We start from the raw sequence: 21,796 nt of genomic DNA, 5'->3' as shown, positions 1-21,796 counted from the left end.
AGAGCGTTCCTTGAAATGCCTCTCATATGCTGTGGGTGACGGGTCGACAAAGCTCCGGATATTGTTGACGAGAAAAAACCCGAGATGTTTCGAACAGAGTGGAAGAATGCATCACAGAGCATGAAGTGCTTCGCCTGTCAGACGTGAAAACAGGACGACCACACCAATACTGTCTGCGGCTGTATGTGCTGCTGCCGACGGATTCCACACAGGAAATACATCGGCGCATTTGCACATGGATGTGTACTCTTGAGTCTGTGATCGGTCTTGAATAGGTGCGGCTGCTGAGCCGCCCGCGGGGAGCAGAATCGTGAAAGCGTTCTTCAGGCTGAAGGGCGTTATAGTAGAACTGCCGGACTGTCCCCAAGATGTCCGCCGTGGCCTGCATTCGACTTTAATGCGGTCGCGTGGCGGAGACTGTTGAGAAGAAACCTTGCCTTGTGTTTGCAGACGCCCGTCTTCGCTGTAGATTTTCCAGATTCAGATGAATTCTGCAACGATCTGCAATTTCGGGGTTTCCTTAGGGGAATGGGGCCATAAATGTGATACTCGATTCGCACGCGCTCTGCAACCTTTCTTCCATCCCCGTATGTCACACACAGTTTTTTTTGACGCTGCAGCATCAAGCCTTTCGGCGACCGGGTCGTTCGGGTACGATGCGTAGTCACGAACAACGCGAGAGAATACAGAGTGTTTGGGTATGATGATGGAGCGAAGTCCGAACCGGTGTCGTGAAAGTTGCTTTTGTTTCAACGCTGTCCCCGGTGGGAGGTTGCAGACTGGAAGACCTCTTGTTTCAATTTTGTAAAACTTCTACTGCACTGCCAACAATGCTGGCTTCACTATGCGAAAACGCTCTGCGTACCTGTGCCTATGTTGTCTCTAAGGAAGGCTGTCTAGCTTCGTTCGTATGAGCAAGAATATAGTCAGAGATGAAGCTTGCGTGACAGACCTACTGTCGAAAAGATGCCTACACTTTTCAGTGTAGACATCCCAGCAGCATGCGCAAACGGCATATCTTCATGGGTAATATTACTTTTGACGACATTTCTGACTGGCTTTCCATCGTGAGGGAAACGAAAGAATGAGCATCCATCGACACTGAGACTCTTGTCACCTTATACTCAGATCCTGCAGAACCTGGTTCAGGTCCTATGAGATCCAAAGTCTATCGGAAGTGTCCTTTTCCATTTGGTGGCGCTAGAAAGGAGAGTCTGCAGGGCAATACAGCTACGTGTTGGATCTGCTTGCTGAAAGAAATAAAACAGCGTTTATTCTGTTTGCGACGACGGCGCAGAAGTGCATGATGCAGAAGAGGTGACATTTTGCACCGTTCCTATGCATAAAAATATCTTGGTTTCGACGAGGAATCACGAACCTGGAACCCTAACACATTGCAGTGTCGTCCTACAGCAATTTCTGAGCACCTCGGAGTAGGCAGCGTTTGTTACTGCGTCCGCCTGCAATTTAGCGAGTCTGGGGCGGACTGCGCAACTCGGGGGCACCCGCCGCGCCAGACAACATGGGCGTTGAAATTGACACACAGGCCGTCTACCGGTACGAAAGCCATTCATGCGCAGAGTATCCCGCATAATTGCAAGCCGTATATTACAAAGAAGAATCGCTGATGTCAACCGTCACAGCGCGCCTAGAAAAACTCGCGAGGAATGGGTGCCTTAGGTGCCCCCTTGGAGAATTAGAAGTGAACAGGAAACGCTTTGGAGGTTGTTGCCTTGCGTACTGCACAGTTCTCACTAATATTCCCCTGGGGATGACGGATCTCATGTCCAGATCGTTTTCCTGACTCGAAGAGACTGCTCGTTTCATGCGGGAGTGCGCACGATACGTGCTTGCTTCTCCGCCCCGTGTTCAAAGGGGATCTGCCACCAGATGTGCTGATTGCACTGACACCATGGAAACGTTTTCATCCATTCAGAGCTGCGCGTTTCCACTACCCAGAAAAAGCACTGCACACCTCCGCATGCGTGACAGGAGTGCTAATTGCGGGGGCGCTAGAGTCAGGAAGCAACGTTACTACTGAAGCCTAAGCAGTGCGAGCCACTGTAGCTAGGGGCTCGTCTGCATCCCATGCATCGTTGCCTCCGCACTGCGAGTAGAACGCAAGTGCTACTAGACTTTTGCGAGAGAATCATCCGCCACAGAAAAGCAGAAGAGGGGCAGGGGGGAGGGGGGGGGGGTCGACTCAGCGTCCGCGCTCTGCTGCGCTCGGGTCACCCCACTCAAATTGCCATATTTTGTTTTTCCTTACATAGAGATGCTCCTGACACACTCTTTCACGCAGTCTCCACTTGTTCGCCTCGCTTACCAGAAGAAACTAGAAACGCTAGTCCAGCTCAAGGTGACCCACTCCTAAGTGATTATATCACCACCAGGTGGCCCGAGCAGCGGAACTGCGTGTACATAGCGTAGCTGCTTGTAGTTTGACGCAGCGTCGGCAGGCCTGTCGCATCGGGGAACTGCAAAGCTTCAGCTACACCATGAAGTGCCTCCTTTCACACAGGGAATGCTTGCCTGTTTTCGAATGGAAACGGAATTCTGCACTGCTAGCTCAGCAGTGGAGATTCCGTTTCACCTGTCGGTAGAATAAGGCAACAACCCACCAGACACACCCGAGACAATGTGTGACACCTGCCCCCGAACACAAGCAGGGAAGGTAGCATGGACTGGAGGGAAAGTGCGCCTAACGAGAAGATGACGTGTTGCACTGCCGTCGAGTCTCTCAAGAAACGCTCCAGGGTTCTGCAGTCGAGCGTTTCGCAGTCTTTCTGGAATGTGCCCGTGCGCATGCAAGAGACTGCCTGTGCGTGGTACGCAGACAAACGCATCGGCAGCGTCGAGGCGGCACGCTACACTTAACGCTGCGATTCGTCTGTTATCTGTTTACTTTCGGACCTTTTCTATCCTTTCAAGCAGACGCTTTCGTGCCTGCACTCAGGGGGGAGACGCCTCGTGACCAACATCAAACTCTTCCCTGTTCTACGGCGGCCTCGCGCCTGCGGACCGCCCGAGAGGATTGTAGACGTCGTGCTTTTCGCGGCGTGGTGCGCCGGTTTTTCTGTCTTGATGTTCGACAATTGTTTACTGCTTCGCCACAGTTTTCACGGTTTACTCTCCGCCGAGTATATCTACCTCTCTTCAATCCCGTCCTGGGTCTCTTGCTCTCCGCGTCTTCGTTCGTTTTCGGCGGCCCGCTGTGCGAGCTGTGCATGTGTGTAGATTTCCGTTGTCGCCTCCACCACCTCTTTCCTCTTCTTTTCGTTTGTTTCTCGCTGTTTCGAGGCCCCTACTTCTCTGCGGCTTTTTCAGAAGAACGGCACCTTTTCTTTTTTCGAAGTCAGCCTCCACAATGGCGTACGTCGCAGACCTTTCGTTCCTCACCGACCCGACCCGCCTCATCAGCGGAGGGCAGCCAGTTCTCTGCGACGACGAAGAAACCACTCGAGAGGACTTGGCACAGATGCTTGACGCGGGCAAGCGTCTCCATTTTTCTCTTCCCAATGTGCAAAATGTAGGTCTTTCGGAACATCAAACCTGCTGCGCACTGAGGCGCAGACTCGCGGCTCACAGGAAGCCGCAAACGTTCTCCAAGCATGGCTCCGGCTATCCACCATTGAGGGGCTAGCAGAATGCGGTTGATGCTTTTTCGTACTTCTGTATTGCCAAAGCCACACAGGAGCTTCCTTGCAGGCTCCTACGCAGTAAAACCTTCGCCCCGACGCAGTCCTGCGCCACACCGCGTCGTCGCCAGGCTTCGCCAGTAGTGAAAATCACACACGGCGCAGAGCCCGACCGACTTGGGGGAGTGTTCCAGTCATTTCCGTGTTGGGCAGCATGAAGCAACGCCAGCTTTCTTTCGCATTCGCAACGGGGCATTTCTTGTTGGCGCCTTCCTCGAGTGGCGGACGCGCGTGAAAAAAAATAAACCGCCCTTTCCAAGGCTAATTGCTGTGGGCGTTCAACTGCCGGGCTTTTTCGGTCGCGGAGCTGGACACTGCCCCGGGAGAGATGACTGCCGGTGAACGCGTTCTGTGTGTGTGTGTTTCGCTTCTGTATGGAACTCGCGACAGCCGGGCGCATTCGCCTCCAGCTTGTTCAAGTCGCCGTCGACAATCACGTCGATTGACTTCTCCGCAGTCCAGGGCTTCTGCCCGCCCTCCGCGACTGCAGGCGCGCCAGCCATGACGATGAAGAAGGGAACGACGACGCTCGGATTCGTGTACAAGGTAAAACCTCTGCCCCTCTCTCTGCATGCGGCCTTCGTGGGCGCCTCTCTCCGGAGACACGTCGCCCAAAAGGCGAACGGCTACGATGTGTAGAAGGCGTACAAATGCTTCTTCGATCGCGGCTTCCGCACGACAGGCTTGCGTGGGTCCGCAGCCGGGACGTGAGCAGTGCGGCTTGGCTTCAGATGAGAGTCCTGTCGTCAGACTTGTGGACACGTACTTCCGCTCTGGCCTGCGCACACGCATTTGTGGAAGCGTTTCTGCAGTCCTGTACGACCAATCACGTGCGCCTTGCTTCCACGAGTGGATTCTCGCCGGCGGGCCGCTTTTTGGCATCTCAGTTGTTGCGCCGTGGTGAGAGCGGGAACGCCGACCGTCGCGTGCAAGGATGAGCGGATGTGGAGTTCTCTCCGCAGGCGACAGGGGCTTTGAATATGAGTTTTTTTTTTCGCTTTCACTCAGGGCGGTATCATCCTGGCGGTGGACAGCAGAGCCTCCATGGGAACGTACATCAGCAGCCAGAGCGTCATGAAGGTCATTGAGATCTCGGACATCATTCTCGGTGGGTTTTCTTCTGTCTCGCTCGAGGCTGCCGTATGCAGCGCAGTCGTGGTGCCTGCGCGTGCAGCGTCGGAGCTTAAGATGCAAATCCTATTCCGTTGGCGACTCTTTTTTCTTGCTCTCGACCCGCAGGCACCATGGCCGGGGGCGCGGCGGACTGCAGCTACTGGGAGCGCCACATGTGGCTCCTCTGCAGGCTCTTCAAGCTCAGAAACGGCGTAAGTCAGCCAACGCGTCTCCTCGCCGTCAGGCCTCTACAACTATATATTATACATACGTATATATATGTAGTGTTCATATGCAATGTGTGTGTATGTGCGTGTGCATATGGAGCCACATTCCTGTACCAAGTCCCGGGTGAGAGCTTCGGGATATCTGCGACCTCCGAGCGTGCGCCAGCTGCGAAGCGGCGTGGAAGAAGACACTTCTAATTGAACCCGTAGAGACGTGCTTGTTGGAAATTCACCGCTCAGCAGAAGCAAAGGTAGATATCTATTTAAAGGCAAGTCGTTCGCTCTTGTTTTGGACTGCATTCAGGAGCCTATCCCGGTTGCAGCTGCCTCGAACATGCTGGCGAACATCTTCTTCCACTGGAGGGGTTACGGCCTCTGCTGCGGTGAGTTGGCTGGCGAGTTCCGCTACGTTTTATCCTCTCATCTCTGTCTTAGCCCTCGTACGGGCTCGATTGCCTGGTTTCGTCCCACGTTTTTCTTCCGATTGCGCCCGCACATCCAGACCGCGCCCGTACCAACGTCCCCTTTTCATGCCGTCCGCACACGCGTGTCCATTTCTTGCACTCTCTTCTTGCTTCCGGCTGATTCTTCCTCTCATCGCGGCATCACATTGTATTCCTTCCTCTTTTCTTGACGCCCAATTTTCGTGGTCGTGTTTGGCATGTCTTGGCGCGAGCTGCCTCGTTGCCGGGGGTCTGTACGTACACCTGCAAAGGCGCTGTGCGGTGCGCGCTCGCCGATCTTTTTTTTCTGCTGGTATCTTTCCGGTGTGTGTCTAGGCACCATGATTGCGGGCTGGAACGAGAAGGACGAGAAGCCGGAGCTGTACTTCGTTGACGACAAGGCGACGCGGTAAGTGGATGTTTGTCTCCTGCGGTTTCGCTGGAATAGCGCAAGGCACTACGTGGTGCCTCTCACTCGACAACGGATCTGTGCGCGGCTGACTTCTCTCGCCTGCTGCCGTGCCGGCGCCGTTCGAAGCGCTTTCGCTGTCCATGTGGAACACGTTCTCTGTTGTCAAGGGAGGAAGTTTTGTCAGTGATGACAGTCCTGAGCGTGTGAAGAGCTCGCGAGTTTTGTTCGCTTCGCGTTTTCCTGCGTTGGGCCAGACTGAAGGGCGACCTCTTCTCGTGCGGCAGCGGCAGCACCTACGCGTACGGAGTCCTTGACACGGAATACAAATGGTGAGGTCACTCGCTGCAGAAGTCGCGCTTTCATCGTTCGCGCTTCTCGCGCTGTCGCCTCTGAGCAGCGCGATCAAGCGCGCCGCCGCTTCGCAGCCCGTAGAGAGACTCAAGACAAGCTTTCAGTGTCAGGGGCTAGACTCAGGAGCGTCATTTGCCCCATTTCGGCCATCGTCCTTCACGCTGTCCTCGTGGACGGAGCTGAGCGGCGTCTGTTCGATCATCCAAGAAATCTTTATCTGTCGCAGTTTCGGTCTCATGCCTTGTTTTACGAAATATACCTCGTGTCTTCTGGTACTTTGAGACCATGCGAACGGCGAGCAGGGAAGTGTGCGTGTGCGTCTTCGTCTCGGGTTCATGTATGCGTTCTTTTGCTTGCTTCTAGGCATGTAGAGTATTGGATTACGGTTTTTCTGGGCTTGTAGGCGTGCTCGGCCGGACTCATATTTCTGTAAAAGTGTCTTCAGCTTTCTTGCGAAGTGAGGATTTTTTTGCATGCTGGAGACGCCTAGAATCCACCACCGCGTCGCATGAACGGAGGTCGCGTTTTTTTCTTTGAATGTTCAGGGACTTAACTGACGAAGAAGCTGTCGAGCTCGGCAAGCGGGCGATTTACCAAGCGGCGCATCGCGATGGAGGCTCGGGAGGTGTCGTGAGAGGTGCGTCTCAATACGCACAAAAACTCATTTTTCGCGTTGTTCTAGACACCTGCAGACGAATATCCTAGTCGCGAGAAATTGGGGATCTCTTGCGTAGGGGACTGCGAAGGGAAACCGTGTCCGTCGCGTGCCCCATTCCACACACGTATATAAATATCTATCTAATATAAATATGATATATATATATATACGTATATGTATGTGAAGACACACAGCCACATCATCGCGATTCAGGTCTTGGTCGTCTTTGCAACATGAGCATCGAGCTGTGAAGAAACAGTTTTTTTTTTTCTGTCTGTTCAGTCTTCCACATCTACCGCGGCGGATGGAAGAAGGTAATTCCGGGCATGGACGTCAGCGAACTCCACTACGAATACGCGGAAAAGAAGGGTGAGTGCGCCGCTGCAGAAGCCGATCTCAACCTCATGGCAGTGTAGAGAAGCGACTCGGGGCTCTCGAAAAGACACACGAGAGAAGCAGCTAGAGAATAAGTTTTTGCTTGTGAAGACAGCAGACCGTTCTCCGCGTGCGGCGTTGATATCGATGTGCGCCCGTCCAGACAGTTTGTGATGAGTGCTTTTCTGCCACGCCGCCGGGTCCTGCATTCGTGCGAGGATTCGTTCTCCTAACTGTGTTGGTGTGAGCAGTTGCGCGTGCGTGTCTGTCGTGTGTTTCGACTGCCTGTGCTTCAGGCATGCCTGGCTACGAACTCTAGACTTCGGAACGCCTGCTGGCTGACTCACGCGCATGCGCGGCCTCGTCGAACTGCGAAAGACTTGCAGTCCTCGACGCGCCGCAGGGCACGGACTCCCATAAAAAACGCGCAATTCACGCATATGTAGCTTCTTTTCGATGCCGAATGCGAACGGTGCACGTGTCCCCATCCGCGCATGTGCTTGCCGACAGTGCGCATTCGCCAGGCGCTCTTTCGGGGCTGTGTCGCCCCGCTCAGCGCTGGAGCTTTCATGAGACGCGAATGAATTTCTCAGAGTTGCATCTCCACGGCGCGTGGACGGCGAGGAACAGCTCTGCACGGTTCCTGCTGCTGCACTCCACGGGAGATAGCGTCTGTCAGCCGATCGGCGCCTTCGGCCCGTGAGCCTGCAGTGAAGAAAAGTGGCCTCCTCTCTGTACAGCGTTTGGCATGAGGCGAGACGGAATGAGAAGGCGAAATCTGCATGCGTGTGGGAATGCGCGTCCGCTGGATCTATGTGTGAAGGGAGGTGGGGTGAAGTGTTAAACGGAGATTCCGAAAAGAACTGTCTACTGTCTGTCGCAGTCGGCGAACTCGTTTCAGTTCTTCTGGATTTTCTGCTGCGACTACGCGGCAAGGGGTTGAGAGTCAGCAGCCGCTCGTGGGCGCTCTCGACGCGGCGCCCTCGGCACCGTCTGCGTGCGCGTCGCCGTCGAAGGATTGGCCTCCGCCAAAGAATGGAAAGAAGCAACAGGGATGTGTGCGTATCTCCACTGTGGCGCGCGAGCCCCAGGCGTACTCCTAGAGCGCCCGCATGCAGCTGCATCCATCTAGATGTACGTCTACCGAGGCGCGTGGTTGCAGCGCAGGCCATTAGTCACAAGCTTGTTTTTGCAGAGTGTGGTTGTCTTTGAGCTTCCTCCACACGATGAGCAGCACGGCTATCCAGAGAAGGAGAAAGCCGGCAGTCACGGCGCAGTATCTTGCGGCCTGCATGCCACAGAGGAAAACAGGTCGCGCAGGACACGCATGCGCTGGATAACGGGTAGTCTTGGCGGGCCTCTTTCGAGAAGAAACACGTTAGGCTGAGAACGGAGGCTCGAGAGGGATGACTCTAAAGCAGAGGAACCATTTTGCCACACAGCCTCTGCGTTTTTCTCTCGTGGATTTGCAAAGGCGGCCTTCAGAACTGCTTTTCCGCCTTGCCAGAGTTGTGCCATTCCGTATATATATAAATATATATAAATATATATATATATATACATATGCATATGTATATAAATAGGTAGATACGTAAATATGCGTAGAGGGCACGTTGAGGTGTGATCGCAGATGGGTTGAACTTGTGAAGGCAGCGCGCGTAGTATGGCTGCTAGATGTCTGTTTGAGCCGCGACGAAAGGCGCTCGAGTTTACCTTGTAGAAGGCGAGGAAGGTCTGGTCGCACGCGATGAGGCATCCTTGAACGAAGGCACGTCTCATGAACTTGCAGTTGATGCCTTTGATCATGAGCTTCACCTTCTCGACGATTGACAAGAGAATCCTCGTCACGCTTTGAGCTGTAAATATGGTCGCGCAGTGCATGTCGGGCTTCATTTCAAACAGTGGCAAGAAGACAAAGCATGCATTCGTCTGCAAATTCATATCTTCACATATATATATATATATATATATATCTAGTTATATATATTCATATACACATTGCTGTGTGTGCTCTAGAGCAACACAGACGCATGCACCATCTTCCTAGTCCTGTGGGACATGGAAATGTATCCACGGAAAAGATCCGTCCTACACAGTCTGGGATGCATCGCCATGAGTAGAAATAAGCATTATTATACGCTAAAGTGCTGCACTTTAGCGCGGAGCAGCCCGTTGTGGACAACATGCAAATACACGTCTTTCGTGACTTACTTCCTTTCGGAATACTTCCCTCGACGTGCGTCAGCAGCGTTTTGACTGCAATTTCGAGCAAGCGAGAGGAAGGCGCGAAGGCACCAAACAGCAAGGTGCGTGGAGCATGCCAGACCTCGCGGACGAGAAGCCTTTCTGGATTCCTCCAGCGCGGCGCCAGGGAGCAGAGGTCTCAAAAAGTGTGCGTAGGCGCGAGAGCCTGGGCCTTCGAATGTTGCATGGAAAAGCAGCTCTCTACGCGTGGTGTGGCAGATCTCAATGAACTTCGGGGCAGAGCCGGTCAGTCAACGCGATGAGTGAGTCGAATGGTGCTAGTAGTGGTCAGCGAGCCATCAGTCTCCTCCTCTTTTGCTGGTCGCGGCATGGAACCATTCTCCTCCGAAACGTGCTGAGGCCTTAAGTAAATGCTTGAGGAAGACTTGCGTGGTTTACGAGTTAGGTAGCCTTTCTGTACTCAGACCAAAGGCGAGCCTGTGGAGCATTTTGTGTCTCGAGGTCACTAAGTGTCGCTTTTTAGGTAGATAGCAGCCTGGGAGCGGCGCGGCGTGAGCAGTGACGGGCTCCCCGTGGCCGTTTCTCACTCCAAGAAATCATGCTGTCGGCGCTCGCGAGGAGGTAGCCCTTTGTCTCGCCGGAAGGGTCGTAGGCGAAGACCTCGCTGCCTTTGCAGGTCTTCTCGACGACTTTTTCCTCTTTGTCGTCGTAGAAGGGACAGCTGAACTCCTTGTTCAAAATCTTATGTTTCTCCACACTCCACCAAATTGCGTTCTTCATCAGCTCCTTCGCATCCACGCTGCCCACGCCGGGAATTGCAAGTGCTCCCTAAATTACACTCGAACACGCCAAAGGGGCATTCATTCTTGAAGAAAAGAGAGAAGAAACTGGACAGCGGCAAAGGCGAATCGTATACATATATGCAGATAAATTTATATAGAGAAATATGAATATAGATATTCCTTTATATAGACATATATTCATATCTGTATATATAGGCTTACAAATACATATGAATGAGATATTAGACGGACGCTTGTCCGCAGATGAGCATATGTGTTGGCGTATGCTATATGAGTAGAAAGTTCTGCCGCCGCGCGATGTTTCGTACGACTCACTCCAGAAGGGGTGTAGGTCTGAAGCCAGTTCGTCAGGAACGGGTCGTTTTCGGTTGGGTACTTGTCGGCGATTGTGAATTCGTCGGGTTCTTCGTCGGGACGGAGCGCCGCGAACTTCCACGGGGCCACGAGGCCCTCCAGGGTCTTGAGGCCCGTGAGAACCGTTTGGCCGCGTTGATCCGTGAGGCGCACTTCGACGTCATCTACTTGCAGGCCGCTCTGCACGCAGGGAGAGCAGGGAGCTCGTTTTTCCCTGAAAGCCTTTCGAGGTTCGTCGGCGAGATCCTCGTTTCCTTTCCTCAGTCATGTGGTGCAGACGCGTGAGGCCTGGTGCGGCGGCAGAACCGCTAAGCGTATCCTCGCCGTCTTATCTATGCTCTGCTAATGCACTAAACACTGCAGCCATGGAAAGCGCAAGAGAACTTGCATCTGGTAAACTTCCGCGTAAACCAACCTGCCAAGGCAAGCAGGCAATCCGGCCACTACAGGCGCATGCCCCCCCCACCACTCCCGTCGGACTGAAGGCCTCTTTTCTTCAAGGGAGGCCAGAGAGCGTCCTCTGTGCGGCGAATGCTGGGAAGCATACGCAGCGAAGGCTCGTCGTGGGAAGGCAGCGGGCGAGATCGTCGCCCTGCAGAGAAAGCCGCTTCCCTCGCGGTGCGGACTGCACTCGCGAGGCGCGGGAGAGGACGCACCGTCAAGAACTGGGGAAACGTCTTCCGCCTGGCCTCAGGCGCCTTGCTGGGGTCGGCGCTGACGACCCAGCCGAGCCTCTGGAGCAGTTCATTGAAGCTGTCCAGATCTGCAGCGAGCACGGAGGACAGCGCCAGAGAGACAACGACGCTTGCAGAGCGACAGGGAGAAAACGGGACAGCAGGGCAGCTCGTCTGCGCGCCAGAAACGGCGCCAGCCCGATTGGATGACTGTAACCGAGACGAGTCGACAGGCAGACACCACGCGCAGAGAGTGCTGTAGGCGAGGCCGGGTGCCCCACGGGAACTCGCGCCCGCCGCCGCGGTGCCGCCTGGCTCGGAGTCGAGGTGTCTCAGCTTCGGCAGATGGAAATGACATTCGGCGAGATTCGTGCTACAGAAACGTTCAGCTTTTTTCCCTCGAAGATGTGAATCTTTATCTTTTTCTACCGTTGATGGGGAGCTCGGGCGGCGCGGGCAGGTTCGCGACTGCGTCCTTGATGGCAGCCTCGACGTCGGCGACCATGCTGTCGAATTCCTCTTTGTAGCCAAAGATCTCAATCATGTCGCCGGAGCCCTTTTCCATAAGGCAGCCGTCGACGAGGGGGCTGAGGAGCGACTGGCGGTCGGGGTCGATTTTGTCGAGTATCCAGGACCAGTCATCTTGCTCCACGACCACGGTGTTGACATACTGGCAGCCGCGCATCAGGATATCCATGACGAATCCCACGAGCCCGGCGACGAGGAGCATGACAAACATGCAGATGCAAAGGACGTTCCACTGCACACACGCCAGCTTGGTTCCGGTTTTTCTGCTTCGGATGAAGAAAAACGCCAGCCAGATGGCCCCCAAGATCGTCATCAGGAGCACAAAGGTGCATGCGAGAGACAACACGACTTCCGTCATGGTCAGCGAACTCGATATCGCCGGCTGCGTCTGCGCCAGAGTGTCTGTCGCGTTTTTGATGACGCGTTCCACCTCGTTGACCGGGATGATTTTGTCGAGGACGATTGTCGGGAACGTGAACTCCTCGAACATTTGGTCGATGAGTGAGGTCAGATCCATATTCGTCTCCAGCACTTTCTCGTATCCGTTGAGGAGATCCTGAATCGTGGAATCCGCTATCGACTTGCAGCCGTAGCAAATATGGTAGGACCCGTCGAGGCTCGCAGATTCCATTCCCGTTCGGAAGGCCTTCAAGCTGCCCCTAGCGCCGGCGAGCTCTCGCGTGAAGTCAAAGTCTTCGCTGACTTGGTCGCGAAGGTCCTTCAGTAGGCTGTCTGGGTTCGACGTGTCGAGCTTGACAGACAAGTCTCTGATGTCTTGGAGCAGAGGGGAAACGCCGATGAAAGGCGCCTTCTCTTCAACTTCAGGGTCGGAGCCTTTGATCATCTCACCAACTGTGGTATACATGTGGCACTGGAGGGCTTGCGCGCCGTTGATGCCTGAGGCCTCTGTTGCGGCCGTCGTCGTGCCGAAGACAAAGGCCAATCCGACGCCGATTCCACCAACCACAACAACAATCAGCCTCCCTGTGAAGCCAAACTGGTGCTTTCGCTCGCGGATGCAGCAGCAGCACTTGCGGTACCACCGGCAGCAAACCTTTGGCAAGCAGAAGAAAAACCAGACAAGGAGCAACAAGATGGACACGACAATCAGTGCGAGGAAAAGGTAGTTGGCCTTCACGTAGTCGATAACCGAAATCTTCTGGTCAACGAGGTCTAAGAGCAACGTGTAGTCGAAGCTGCCCATAGCCCAACCAGCCATCAGATCCCCGACAAGCCCTTGCAAGCTGCCGGCGGCGCCGCTGATCTGCGAACAGAAAAAAAAAGTCTGCAGGCAGAACGGTGGCCACCCGGATTTGAAGCTGTCGGCATCCGGGCATCTGTTTGCCAAAACGAATGCAAAACCTTCAGTACGCCTGCTCAACGTCGGCATGGCCCAATCTGGTACGAGGAGGCGCCCTCCAGTAAGAACAGCTAAATGCTGTTGGTACACCGCGTTCCGCGTTGCCGCCCACCGAGTTTCTTAATCTGGTATGCGCGTAATGAGCTTTCAAACGTGTGTGCCTTGGCAGCCTGTAGACGTGGCAGCCCAACCTTGCCATTGATACTCGCAGCTTCGCACTGCGCCAGTCTACGTGAGCAGTCCATTAGCAGGTGGTGACGTTGTAAGCAGATACCTGCGCCCGAGTACATTACAAGCCTGGAAGCGCAGAAATGCCCAATATGTATGCTGGAAGGTCTCTACGGATATCGAATGAGACGCGGAGTGACCTTTTATTGGATTTCGCCTCTTCGTGAAAACCCAGGGGCATTTGGGCGTCGGAATCACAACCCGTGCTGTGCAAGGGAAGGACAAGTCATCAGTCATATGCCAGACTGGTATTCGTCTCACCCCTGCTCAACGCAAATGCATCCTTTGCAAAGCACAGGCGCCCGCACATGGACGAAACGGGATGCTGCAGCGCAAGCCTACCTGATTCTTTATTTCGCTCATGTATTTGTCGTAAGTGGCTGGAGAGCAAGCGGCGACGGCAGCTTCATCAAACGAGATACTTCGCCGTTCAACGCGCGCGGCCATTGTTTGCAACTTCCGAGAGGTCTGTGCTAACTGCTTACCGGCTACAGCCCGGGCCTTGCGGCTGCGACGCGAAACGGCGGAATTTTCTGGCCGTGTATCTCCCCTGAGCGGCGCTGTGAAGCCGTGCCCAGTCTGTATCGAGGTATCACTAGTGCCTGCGAGTGTCATGTTTTCCCGCTGCGCAGTATGAAGCGGATCTGGCAAAGCGACAAGGTTCAGAAGACGTGACTCTGCGTCGGTCTGTCGCCCTTGCGTGCTTTCTTTTTCCACGCTGCAAGGAGAGCCGTTTTCGCAGGGGAACTGTTCGCCTTCATCTGCGCTCGACACATTTCTGGGAGCGTGTCTCATTAACGTGTCGTCTGCAACCGTGTTGACGACGTCAATTTTGCTCTCGCCGGGAATGCCTGCCAGCTGTGGGCCTTCGCTCTGGAGCGGCTCCACGTTTTTGGCTGCCGTTTCTCTGCCATTAGCAAGAACAGGCGTTGTAAATACTAGTGACCAGAGAATGGGGAGCACAGCTACCATCGCGAAAGGCGCGGAGATTCTCGGAGAATAAAATACGCTGAGAGAGGGGGGCCGCCGGGGACCGCTACCTGAGTGACGACCCGTGAGATGCAGGCTGCTGTTGGTGGTGGTAACGCCCGCCATTCTGCCTTGCCACCAGGTGTGTGCGAGCATACAAATGTGAGCAGATTGACGAAAGTGGAAGCTCAAACCGCAGCGGACAAAGTGTATAAGCTCACTTTCGGAGTGCACCTACTGCTAGAACACTGGAACGGCCCCAACTGTGTTACTGCATGCCCTGTCTGGCGTCATCCCGCCGTAAGGCTGGTTTTGTCTTTTTCGCTGTCAGAGGAAGCGATGGCCGTACATAGAGGACGGCAACGAAGAACCGCTCCGAAAAAAGATGCAGTGTCAAACACACTTTTCGAGCTCGTGAGAAAATGGCATTTAAAATATGGTACAACTCAGCGCGCCGCGCTGTCACAAATGAGATGAAAACGGCGGATAACAGGAGGTAGCATCCTCAGAGTGCTCGCGTCGCCAGTGATTTTACCACGGTTTTGCACACCATCAACTTTCGAGGAACTAGATACCCAGAACCATCTTCGTTGGCCAAGGCCAACCTCGCCTCACCGCACAACTTGCGATCTGGTGGACTTCACACCGATGCGGCGCAATCCGTACATTAACTGTCTTTTGCGTGTGTGTTCCACCTCTAAATCCGCCTAGACGTCTCCCCTGTTGGACTCCTTCCTGACTTTTGTGGTTGGAACGACTTCCAGGTAATTGCGGCTTCCGTGTTGAACAAGGCACTGCTGATCTGAGAACAGCGAAGAAGCGGAAGTCGAGCATGCAGTTCACGCTTGCTAAGGACCCAATACCGAAAGCCTGCCTGGAGGGGCCCCGTGCCCAATCGAATCGGCATGGCGTCGACAGAATACCGCGCAATGCTACTTTATCAGACGTAGAAAACACAGTTGATGTGTCTTGACACTTCTGCACTACACAGACAGGCATTGAACAGATATACTCTGCTTTAGCCGAGGGCCTCTGACTTCTCGTTTAGACTCATGAGCATCTGGGACTTTCAGATCACGAGCATGCAACCATCCGTGCGTCTCTGGACTGAACAGGTTAACATCGTTGAAACAGGAGATAACCGGAATTAAACAGCTGGCGCGAGTCTCCAGGTGAACCGACCGCGCTTTTGTGCCTCATGCATTCCGTTAATAAAGCAGCTTCGGGTGGCTGTCATTTGGATTCGCCAGTCCTCTTTTTCAGTTGCTGCCCGCGTTTGCCTGCATGGAGTGCCCACACATTCGTTGTTTCCCTGTAGACAACTCGTGTGTCAAATACACCTCACATCCTGAGGAGAAAACTGCGCGAGGGTCATTCTGTTGGAGATGGTCTAGATCCTTTGTAATTCAAGGGCACACAGATTATCTGAGGGGGAAGTCGGCATCTGCGTTCTAAAAGTCACTGCATTTACTCTTGTGCATTGGTATTGACAGTCGCCTGTTTCTTTCGCGGTTGAACTCCACTTTCACAGAAATCAGCGCGCGACGTGACAGCGACAGATGCATATACAGGAAGAACACCGTTCAATCCAGATTCCTCAGGCAACTGAGTACCCCCTGCTTGCGTCTACCGGAAACAGCAAGTCGTCGCAGCACCACTCGCTCTCTTTCTAACGGACGGGACGCCGAGGTTGAGCAACCCAGCTCCGAGTTACCGGCTTCGGCGGAAACGCAACATTCATTAGCGCTTTACTGGGCAGCGCCAGACAGCGTACGATCGAGGCAGATTTGTATCAGGGAACTGGATACGATGACAAGCAACGAATGGGACGGAAATACCCTGAAGAAACAGCAGGACGATTTCGTCTGCAGTTCTGATCACGGCGGTACTGTTTCTTTCGGGTCGAGGGCGCCGTCTCCATACGGGAGAACTTGTTCTGACTGGAGCGATCAAGGAACGTTAACGGGCAAGGATGACGAAGAATCTGGCGATTCACCAATCAAAATATTTCCCACCCCGTGGAGTTTACAGCAGCCCTGTCCCCAAGGCATCGATCACGAATTAGACGGTCGCGACTTAGTTCTCAAAACGAAAGCAAATGGACGCGCGCTGTCACCAGCAGAGGTGACAACCACCAGTTCAGCCCCTCCTCTGCTATCGTCTGCGTTCGAGGAAGATAAGAAGAAACACTTTTCATCTCCGCGTGCTAAAGCGAGAACGTCTCCGCGAGGAGGGCAGGCTTCATCGGAAAAGCAATTGGCCGCGCCTCACAGTTCTATACGTACAGATGGCGAAGACTGCGGAGGTTCCCTTTGTACGGTCTCCTCGCGTTCACTCAGCTTGTCTCACGCAGCCGACCACGGACTGAACGGGCTCCACACAGAAGAAAATCACATCACTGAGCGCCGCGAATCACCGATCACCTGCCAGAGTGCCCACGGGAGACCAGTCATTCCGTCTGGCGCAGCCACGATTGGCTTTGATGACGACTCACAAAGCTTTGCTGACGAGCTGCAAAGATCCTTCGCGCAGGCTTGCCGCGCTGCGGAAGCTACTTTCTTCAATACGAAAACTAGCATACAACGCCGAATGATAGAGCAGTTCCGCTTCGAACAAGAGCATTACCAGCAGCGACTGCAAGAGAGTAGAGCAGAAGCCGCAGCCGCGCGGGCTGAGCTTGCCGGAATGCGATCGGCGAAGGAGGCAACTGAGGATCAGCTGGCACGTGTATTCGCATATGTGCGACGCCGCCTACTGCGTCAGCAGGGGCGAGCGCGAGTCGATACAACTTTCAACGCGTGGCTCACATTCGTGGAACGCGCGAAGGCAAGGCGCCAATTATTGAGAGTCCTTGACTCTCAACAAGAACGACGGAGGCTACGGCGTGCCTTTCTCCCGTGGAGAACTCAGAGTTTCCAATCCAGATCTGAACGACTGCAGCAACAGGCAGCTCAGGCAGCGCAGCAGGCAGCTGATCGTTTGATAGCAACGCTGCAAACCGAGAGAAGGACTGAGACGCAGTTGCTAATAGAGACACGCCAGCAGTTACGGCAAGAGGTTTTCAAGAGCGAACAGCTGCAAAAGACATTGCAGATCTTCTTCCTTCAAGGCGTCACGCCTTCGTATGCTGTACCCACCAGAGGGCGCTCTGAGTTTAGCTTCAACACATGCCTACTTGAAGCCCCTGTTCCAGACAATGATCTCGCAGCTCCTGGTCAATCACCGCTATTGTTTCAACCGGTATTGGCATCTCGGGGTCGCGCAGTTTCTAGCTCAGCAACGCCCCTATCATCCCACACTGTGGCGGGCTCTCACGCGACCGAACCGAATTCGAGGGCGGCCGGAGAAGTTCTGTTGCTCCCATCTATTGGAGCACATGCTTCTAACGGCAGTCATTTGGCTTCAAGCAGGCCGGCCCCGGCTGCTTCGAGTGCGGTATCCACCCCTGCTCCGCGAGCAGAGCGGCAACACTGCGGAGGAATCGACGGCGCTTCACAGCATCTCCAAACAGCCACGGATGTTACAGCGGCGCATGCGGCCGCTAGTCATCCCGTGAGCCCCTCTTTTCTGCGCGCAGCCGGCGCTCAGCGGTGCGCCTTGTTTTCCACGGATGCACCAAAGGACAAGCAGGCTTGCATCCAATCTCCCTGGCTGAGAACACTCCAACCCGCTGAAAACTGTGGCTTGGCAGTTATAGGCCGCAAAGTCCGGTCTGCGTGTTCTCCTAGGGGAGCTCAGTCATGCCGTGCAGCCATGCGTCACACATCACCGGGACGCGCCTTTCAGAGTTCTAATGTGGGAAGGTCAGGAACTGCACTCCAGTCAATGCATGCGGAACTGGCCGGTCACCAACTGGCGACCACAAACGCCGCCCTGCAAGGTGGCAGCCAGCAGAACTGCAGCCACATGCCGCACCTTGCTTTCGTAGGGTTTGATGATGAACAGAAACTACCACACAACCTGTCTGTGGTAGCGCAAGCGCGTCAAGCTCAGTACATAGCTTCTCCGAATCAGTTCTACGGTGGCGGCGTCACGGCAGAGCCTTTAGTGATGTCGGGCGTTCCTGTTGCTCTCGCTACGTGCGGACAAGGCATGGATACCAGCAGTATGAGAGGGAGCCCTGACGCTAGCAATGTCCATTTGGGGGGAAATCACGGAATAGCAGGATCCCAAAGGCAACAAGGATGCTGGGCGGTTCCGGGCGGCCAGCATCCTTGGTGCTCCGCCCATGAAGTGCAACAGACGCGCTACCAAAAGGTGCGCAGCTGCAATGGCGCAGCATTTAACGTGCTCGGTGCACACGTGCCAGCGAAGATGAACAGAAGAGCGACGCCACAACCGAGGAAAGCTTCTCTGACGGAGAAGGAAGGGCTTGCACAGGCCCAGCCGGTGGCTTCTCATATAACCGAGTCCCGTTTCGGCGTGACGCCGCTAGGCACATACGGGGTGCGGCCAGCCAACTTAAGAAATAAAAGACCAGAGTACTCTCCCTCTCTTGCAGGCAAAGACAAGGATATGCCTAGCACGCGGAACAAAAAGGAAGCGAGCTGGAGAAGGAGTCCTATGATGGCAGGGTGCCCCTCCGTGCATGTGTCGGAAAACGGTGGAGTACCAGATACGGGTAGAGCTTAAAAAGAAGCATTCGTGCACGTACCTACTAACTACTATAACTGCTGTCACACGAAGTATGATGCCTTGTCCAGTCACTACCGACAGCCTTGAGCTGATGCACGGAGAAACGTGGTATGTGGGACCAAAACACATACGTAGAGTTATACAGGTGAATTCCTTTGGTACGCTGAAGAAAAATATATCCGATGTCGCGTCATCCTGAGACTGCTCCAATGGTCGGAAAGAGATCGTCTTTCCCCGTGGAAACTGATTGGCGACCACATGTTGTTCCCATTGTGGCGGAACAGTGGGAAAATCTATGTCCGGCACCACCAAGTGCTTGAACGAAATCACATATTCGTTTGACTTAGGAGTCTTCAAGAGTGTGTAAGCGCCCAATCGTGCGTGCCATGGGACACGGCGGTGAGACCTTTACACGCGTCCGCTCGCAGCAAGAACATAGATACGATGCTCTGAAAGAGCAGGCAGTTGCAAGCACGGACGCTAGCTGGGCGGTTACCGAGTACGGGATTAGCGTTCTAGCAGGAGTACGAATAGCCGCGTGCCATCCTCGCAAGAAAGGCTTTGGTGATGTGCATGCATGGCTGGGTAGAGCGAAGAGCAATACGCCGATGCCTGCATCGGCGCTCCGGCTAGCTTAGAACGTGACTCCAATTTCGATTCCCGTGTGGCTATGAGGAACGTGTTGTGCCACTATGTTTATCTGTTTAGAGTGGGGCGGTCGCACTTGAGCGCGTGCTAAATCGTTTCCTTTGGTGAAACCCGCAGCTAGTAGAGGGGCGTGGCAGCACTGGCAGTTGTTTGCACTGGCTGTGCACGACGATGCGTTTCTCTGGACCTCATGGCGATAGAATCTCCAGCTCGCGAAAATATAGTGCACGCGCCGTTTCTGTCTCTCATGTGAACTATACAGTGTAGCGGTGCACGGTCAAGGGCAGGAGTTTCTTCTGCACCGGTTTTTGCCGAGGGCGAATTTTGGGTGCGGATGTGTTTGGCATTTACTGAACAACGCCGCCTGAAATGAGGGGAACAAATGCAGACAATCTGGTCCCCGGAAACCGAAAACGGCTCGTAAATCTGTTTGAACTCGCTGTCTACAATATGCTGCACTTGTTGCGTGACGAGTCTCTAACTGTCAGGGCACACTGTGTCTCTGCTTAACTGCCGTCATCCCGCCAGGAGCACTTTCGTGCTATCGACGCCACAGGGGATGGACTTCCATTGCACCATGTGTGTAATATATGACGAGGGAACGCTTCTAAAAGGGGCCCTGCCGGCATCAGAGCACGCCCTCCAAGCCAAAAGCGGATGGAGAACTCATCAGTTCATTAGCCGCTCGGAGAAAAAGGTGCAAGATTATTTAGGTGCCAAGTAACGAAGCTGCATGGAAACGATCGCGCATACCAAGGTCTCAGCAACAAGACAGCGCCACCACTGTGGCATAGACGGTTATGAATTGCAGTTCATGACAATATTTCACTTCGCCGTCCACGTTTTCTGGATGACGGCGATGGCACTTAGACAAACCTCCGGCACCGCTTCTGAAAAAAGCACGCGTCAGAGTTGCTGATAGTCGGGAGTTCCGTGAGAAGTGCTTCAGATTTCTCAGCCGAGCTGAAGGCTGGCATTCTCGTTGCACACGATAATGCAAATTAAGCTCAGCAGTGTCGTTAAAAGCGTGAATGATGCGACGATGATACCAACGCCTCCGGCGTACCCGATGTTACCGAACAAGGCCATGATAAAGTTCCACGCGAAAAAGTGAGCGAAATTGACTGTGATGAATTCGAGGTGGAACATGCGCACATGGCAGAGAATGGAGACCGCACCCATGACGAAGGGAGTCCAGATGTCGACAAACACATTGGGAACAAAGGAAAATAATGCCATGCGCCAGTTGCCTTTGTTAACATCAGCAAGGAAGTCGGAATCGGAAACTGAGATAGACGGCCTTGCAGATGACAACTGGAAACACCACAGAATGACGGTCAGGATCCCGCAAATGAATCCAAGCCATTTGGTTATGAGGGCAAGTATATTTCCACCAGCTGCCATTTTCCCTACTTTACGAGGGTTTTACCTTTTGTTCTGTACCAAACGGCCGCACAAGGGTTCAGTCGAATATCACATCGACTGATCTCAATCATAGGTCACAAACTACCAGCAAAACTGTCTGGCGAGCATGTGTAGATCCGAAATAGTCTGAACAGATATAGGGGTGAGTGGTCGCCGCAGCTGTTGCCGCATCTATAAAAGTTCAGCTCAGCTGCGAGGAGTGTCTTCTGGTGCACTCAGGCCAGATAATCTTGCGAGTTCGCAACAACAGCGTCTCATCTTCACACGTTGGAATTCGGTGCGCTAGGCGCGGGGCCCGTTGTGGGGCGCCGTGGCACACCAAGACAGTCTCAGCGACTGTACGTTCCTCAGCGTGACTTGTGCAGGAAAGACCATAGCACCTGGGTCTCGAGGACTTGTGAGTGCGGATGAAGCAGCTTGTTGGCTTTTCTCGGAGCGGACGTGCAATCGCATATACAGCTGAATGCCCGCGAACAACGAACCGAGGAGATCGTAGGGAGAGATAAGAGGGATCGATTCTCATATTGGCTTCAGAGCGGAAAAGGGTTCTTTCTGTCATGACATGTAAAAACTAACTTGCACTCTCTTATCATAGGTACCTCGTAGCACGTGACGTACACATTGAGGAAATATTGGTGTGTAATGCTGATTACTTGTTTGCATGCACCAGAATAGCATCAGTCGCTCAAG

General features: G+C 53.9%; 4 protein-coding genes across 4 annotated transcripts; 2 read left to right on the top strand and 2 right to left on the bottom strand.

The window, feature by feature from the left end:
* Positions 1–3,367: 3,367 nt before the first annotated feature.
* Positions 3,368–7,596, top strand: BESB_039700 (putative proteasome subunit beta type; the record flags this gene model as incomplete). The annotated part of the gene is made up of 10 exons (XM_029362556.1): positions 3,368–3,529; positions 4,089–4,244; positions 4,707–4,806; positions 4,938–5,023; positions 5,343–5,421; positions 5,818–5,890; positions 6,148–6,222; positions 6,790–6,881; positions 7,185–7,271; positions 7,574–7,596. The coding sequence occupies 10 exons, from the start codon at positions 3,368–3,370 to the stop codon at positions 7,594–7,596; spliced, it is 933 nt and encodes a 310-aa protein (XP_029221521.1).
* Positions 7,597–8,448: 852 nt separating this feature from the next.
* BESB_039690 (uncharacterized protein) lies at positions 8,449–13,060 on the bottom strand (the record flags this gene model as incomplete). Its single annotated transcript, XM_029362555.1, has 7 exons — positions 8,449–8,565; positions 8,991–9,133; positions 9,489–9,533; positions 10,070–10,310; positions 10,601–10,819; positions 11,296–11,402; positions 11,743–13,060. The coding sequence occupies 7 exons, from the start codon at positions 13,058–13,060 to the stop codon at positions 8,449–8,451; spliced, it is 2,190 nt and encodes a 729-aa protein (XP_029221520.1).
* Positions 13,061–16,207: 3,147 nt separating this feature from the next.
* On the top strand, positions 16,208–19,030 carry BESB_039680 (uncharacterized protein; the record flags this gene model as incomplete). The annotated part of the gene is made up of 1 exon (XM_029362554.1): positions 16,208–19,030. The coding sequence occupies one exon, from the start codon at positions 16,208–16,210 to the stop codon at positions 19,028–19,030; it is 2,823 nt and encodes a 940-aa protein (XP_029221519.1).
* Positions 19,031–20,635: 1,605 nt separating this feature from the next.
* On the bottom strand, positions 20,636–21,085 carry BESB_039670 (uncharacterized protein; the record flags this gene model as incomplete). Its single annotated transcript, XM_029362553.1, has 1 exon — positions 20,636–21,085. One exon carries the CDS (start codon positions 21,083–21,085, stop codon positions 20,636–20,638), a length of 450 nt encoding a protein of 149 aa, XP_029221518.1.
* Between the last annotated feature and the right edge of the window lie 711 nt (positions 21,086–21,796).

This window comes from Besnoitia besnoiti, chromosome II (genome assembly GCF_002563875.1).
Source record: "Besnoitia besnoiti strain Bb-Ger1 chromosome II, whole genome shotgun sequence".
Taxonomy (NCBI): domain Eukaryota; phylum Apicomplexa; class Conoidasida; order Eucoccidiorida; family Sarcocystidae; genus Besnoitia; species Besnoitia besnoiti.
This window is presented reverse-complemented; position numbering and strand designations above follow the sequence as displayed.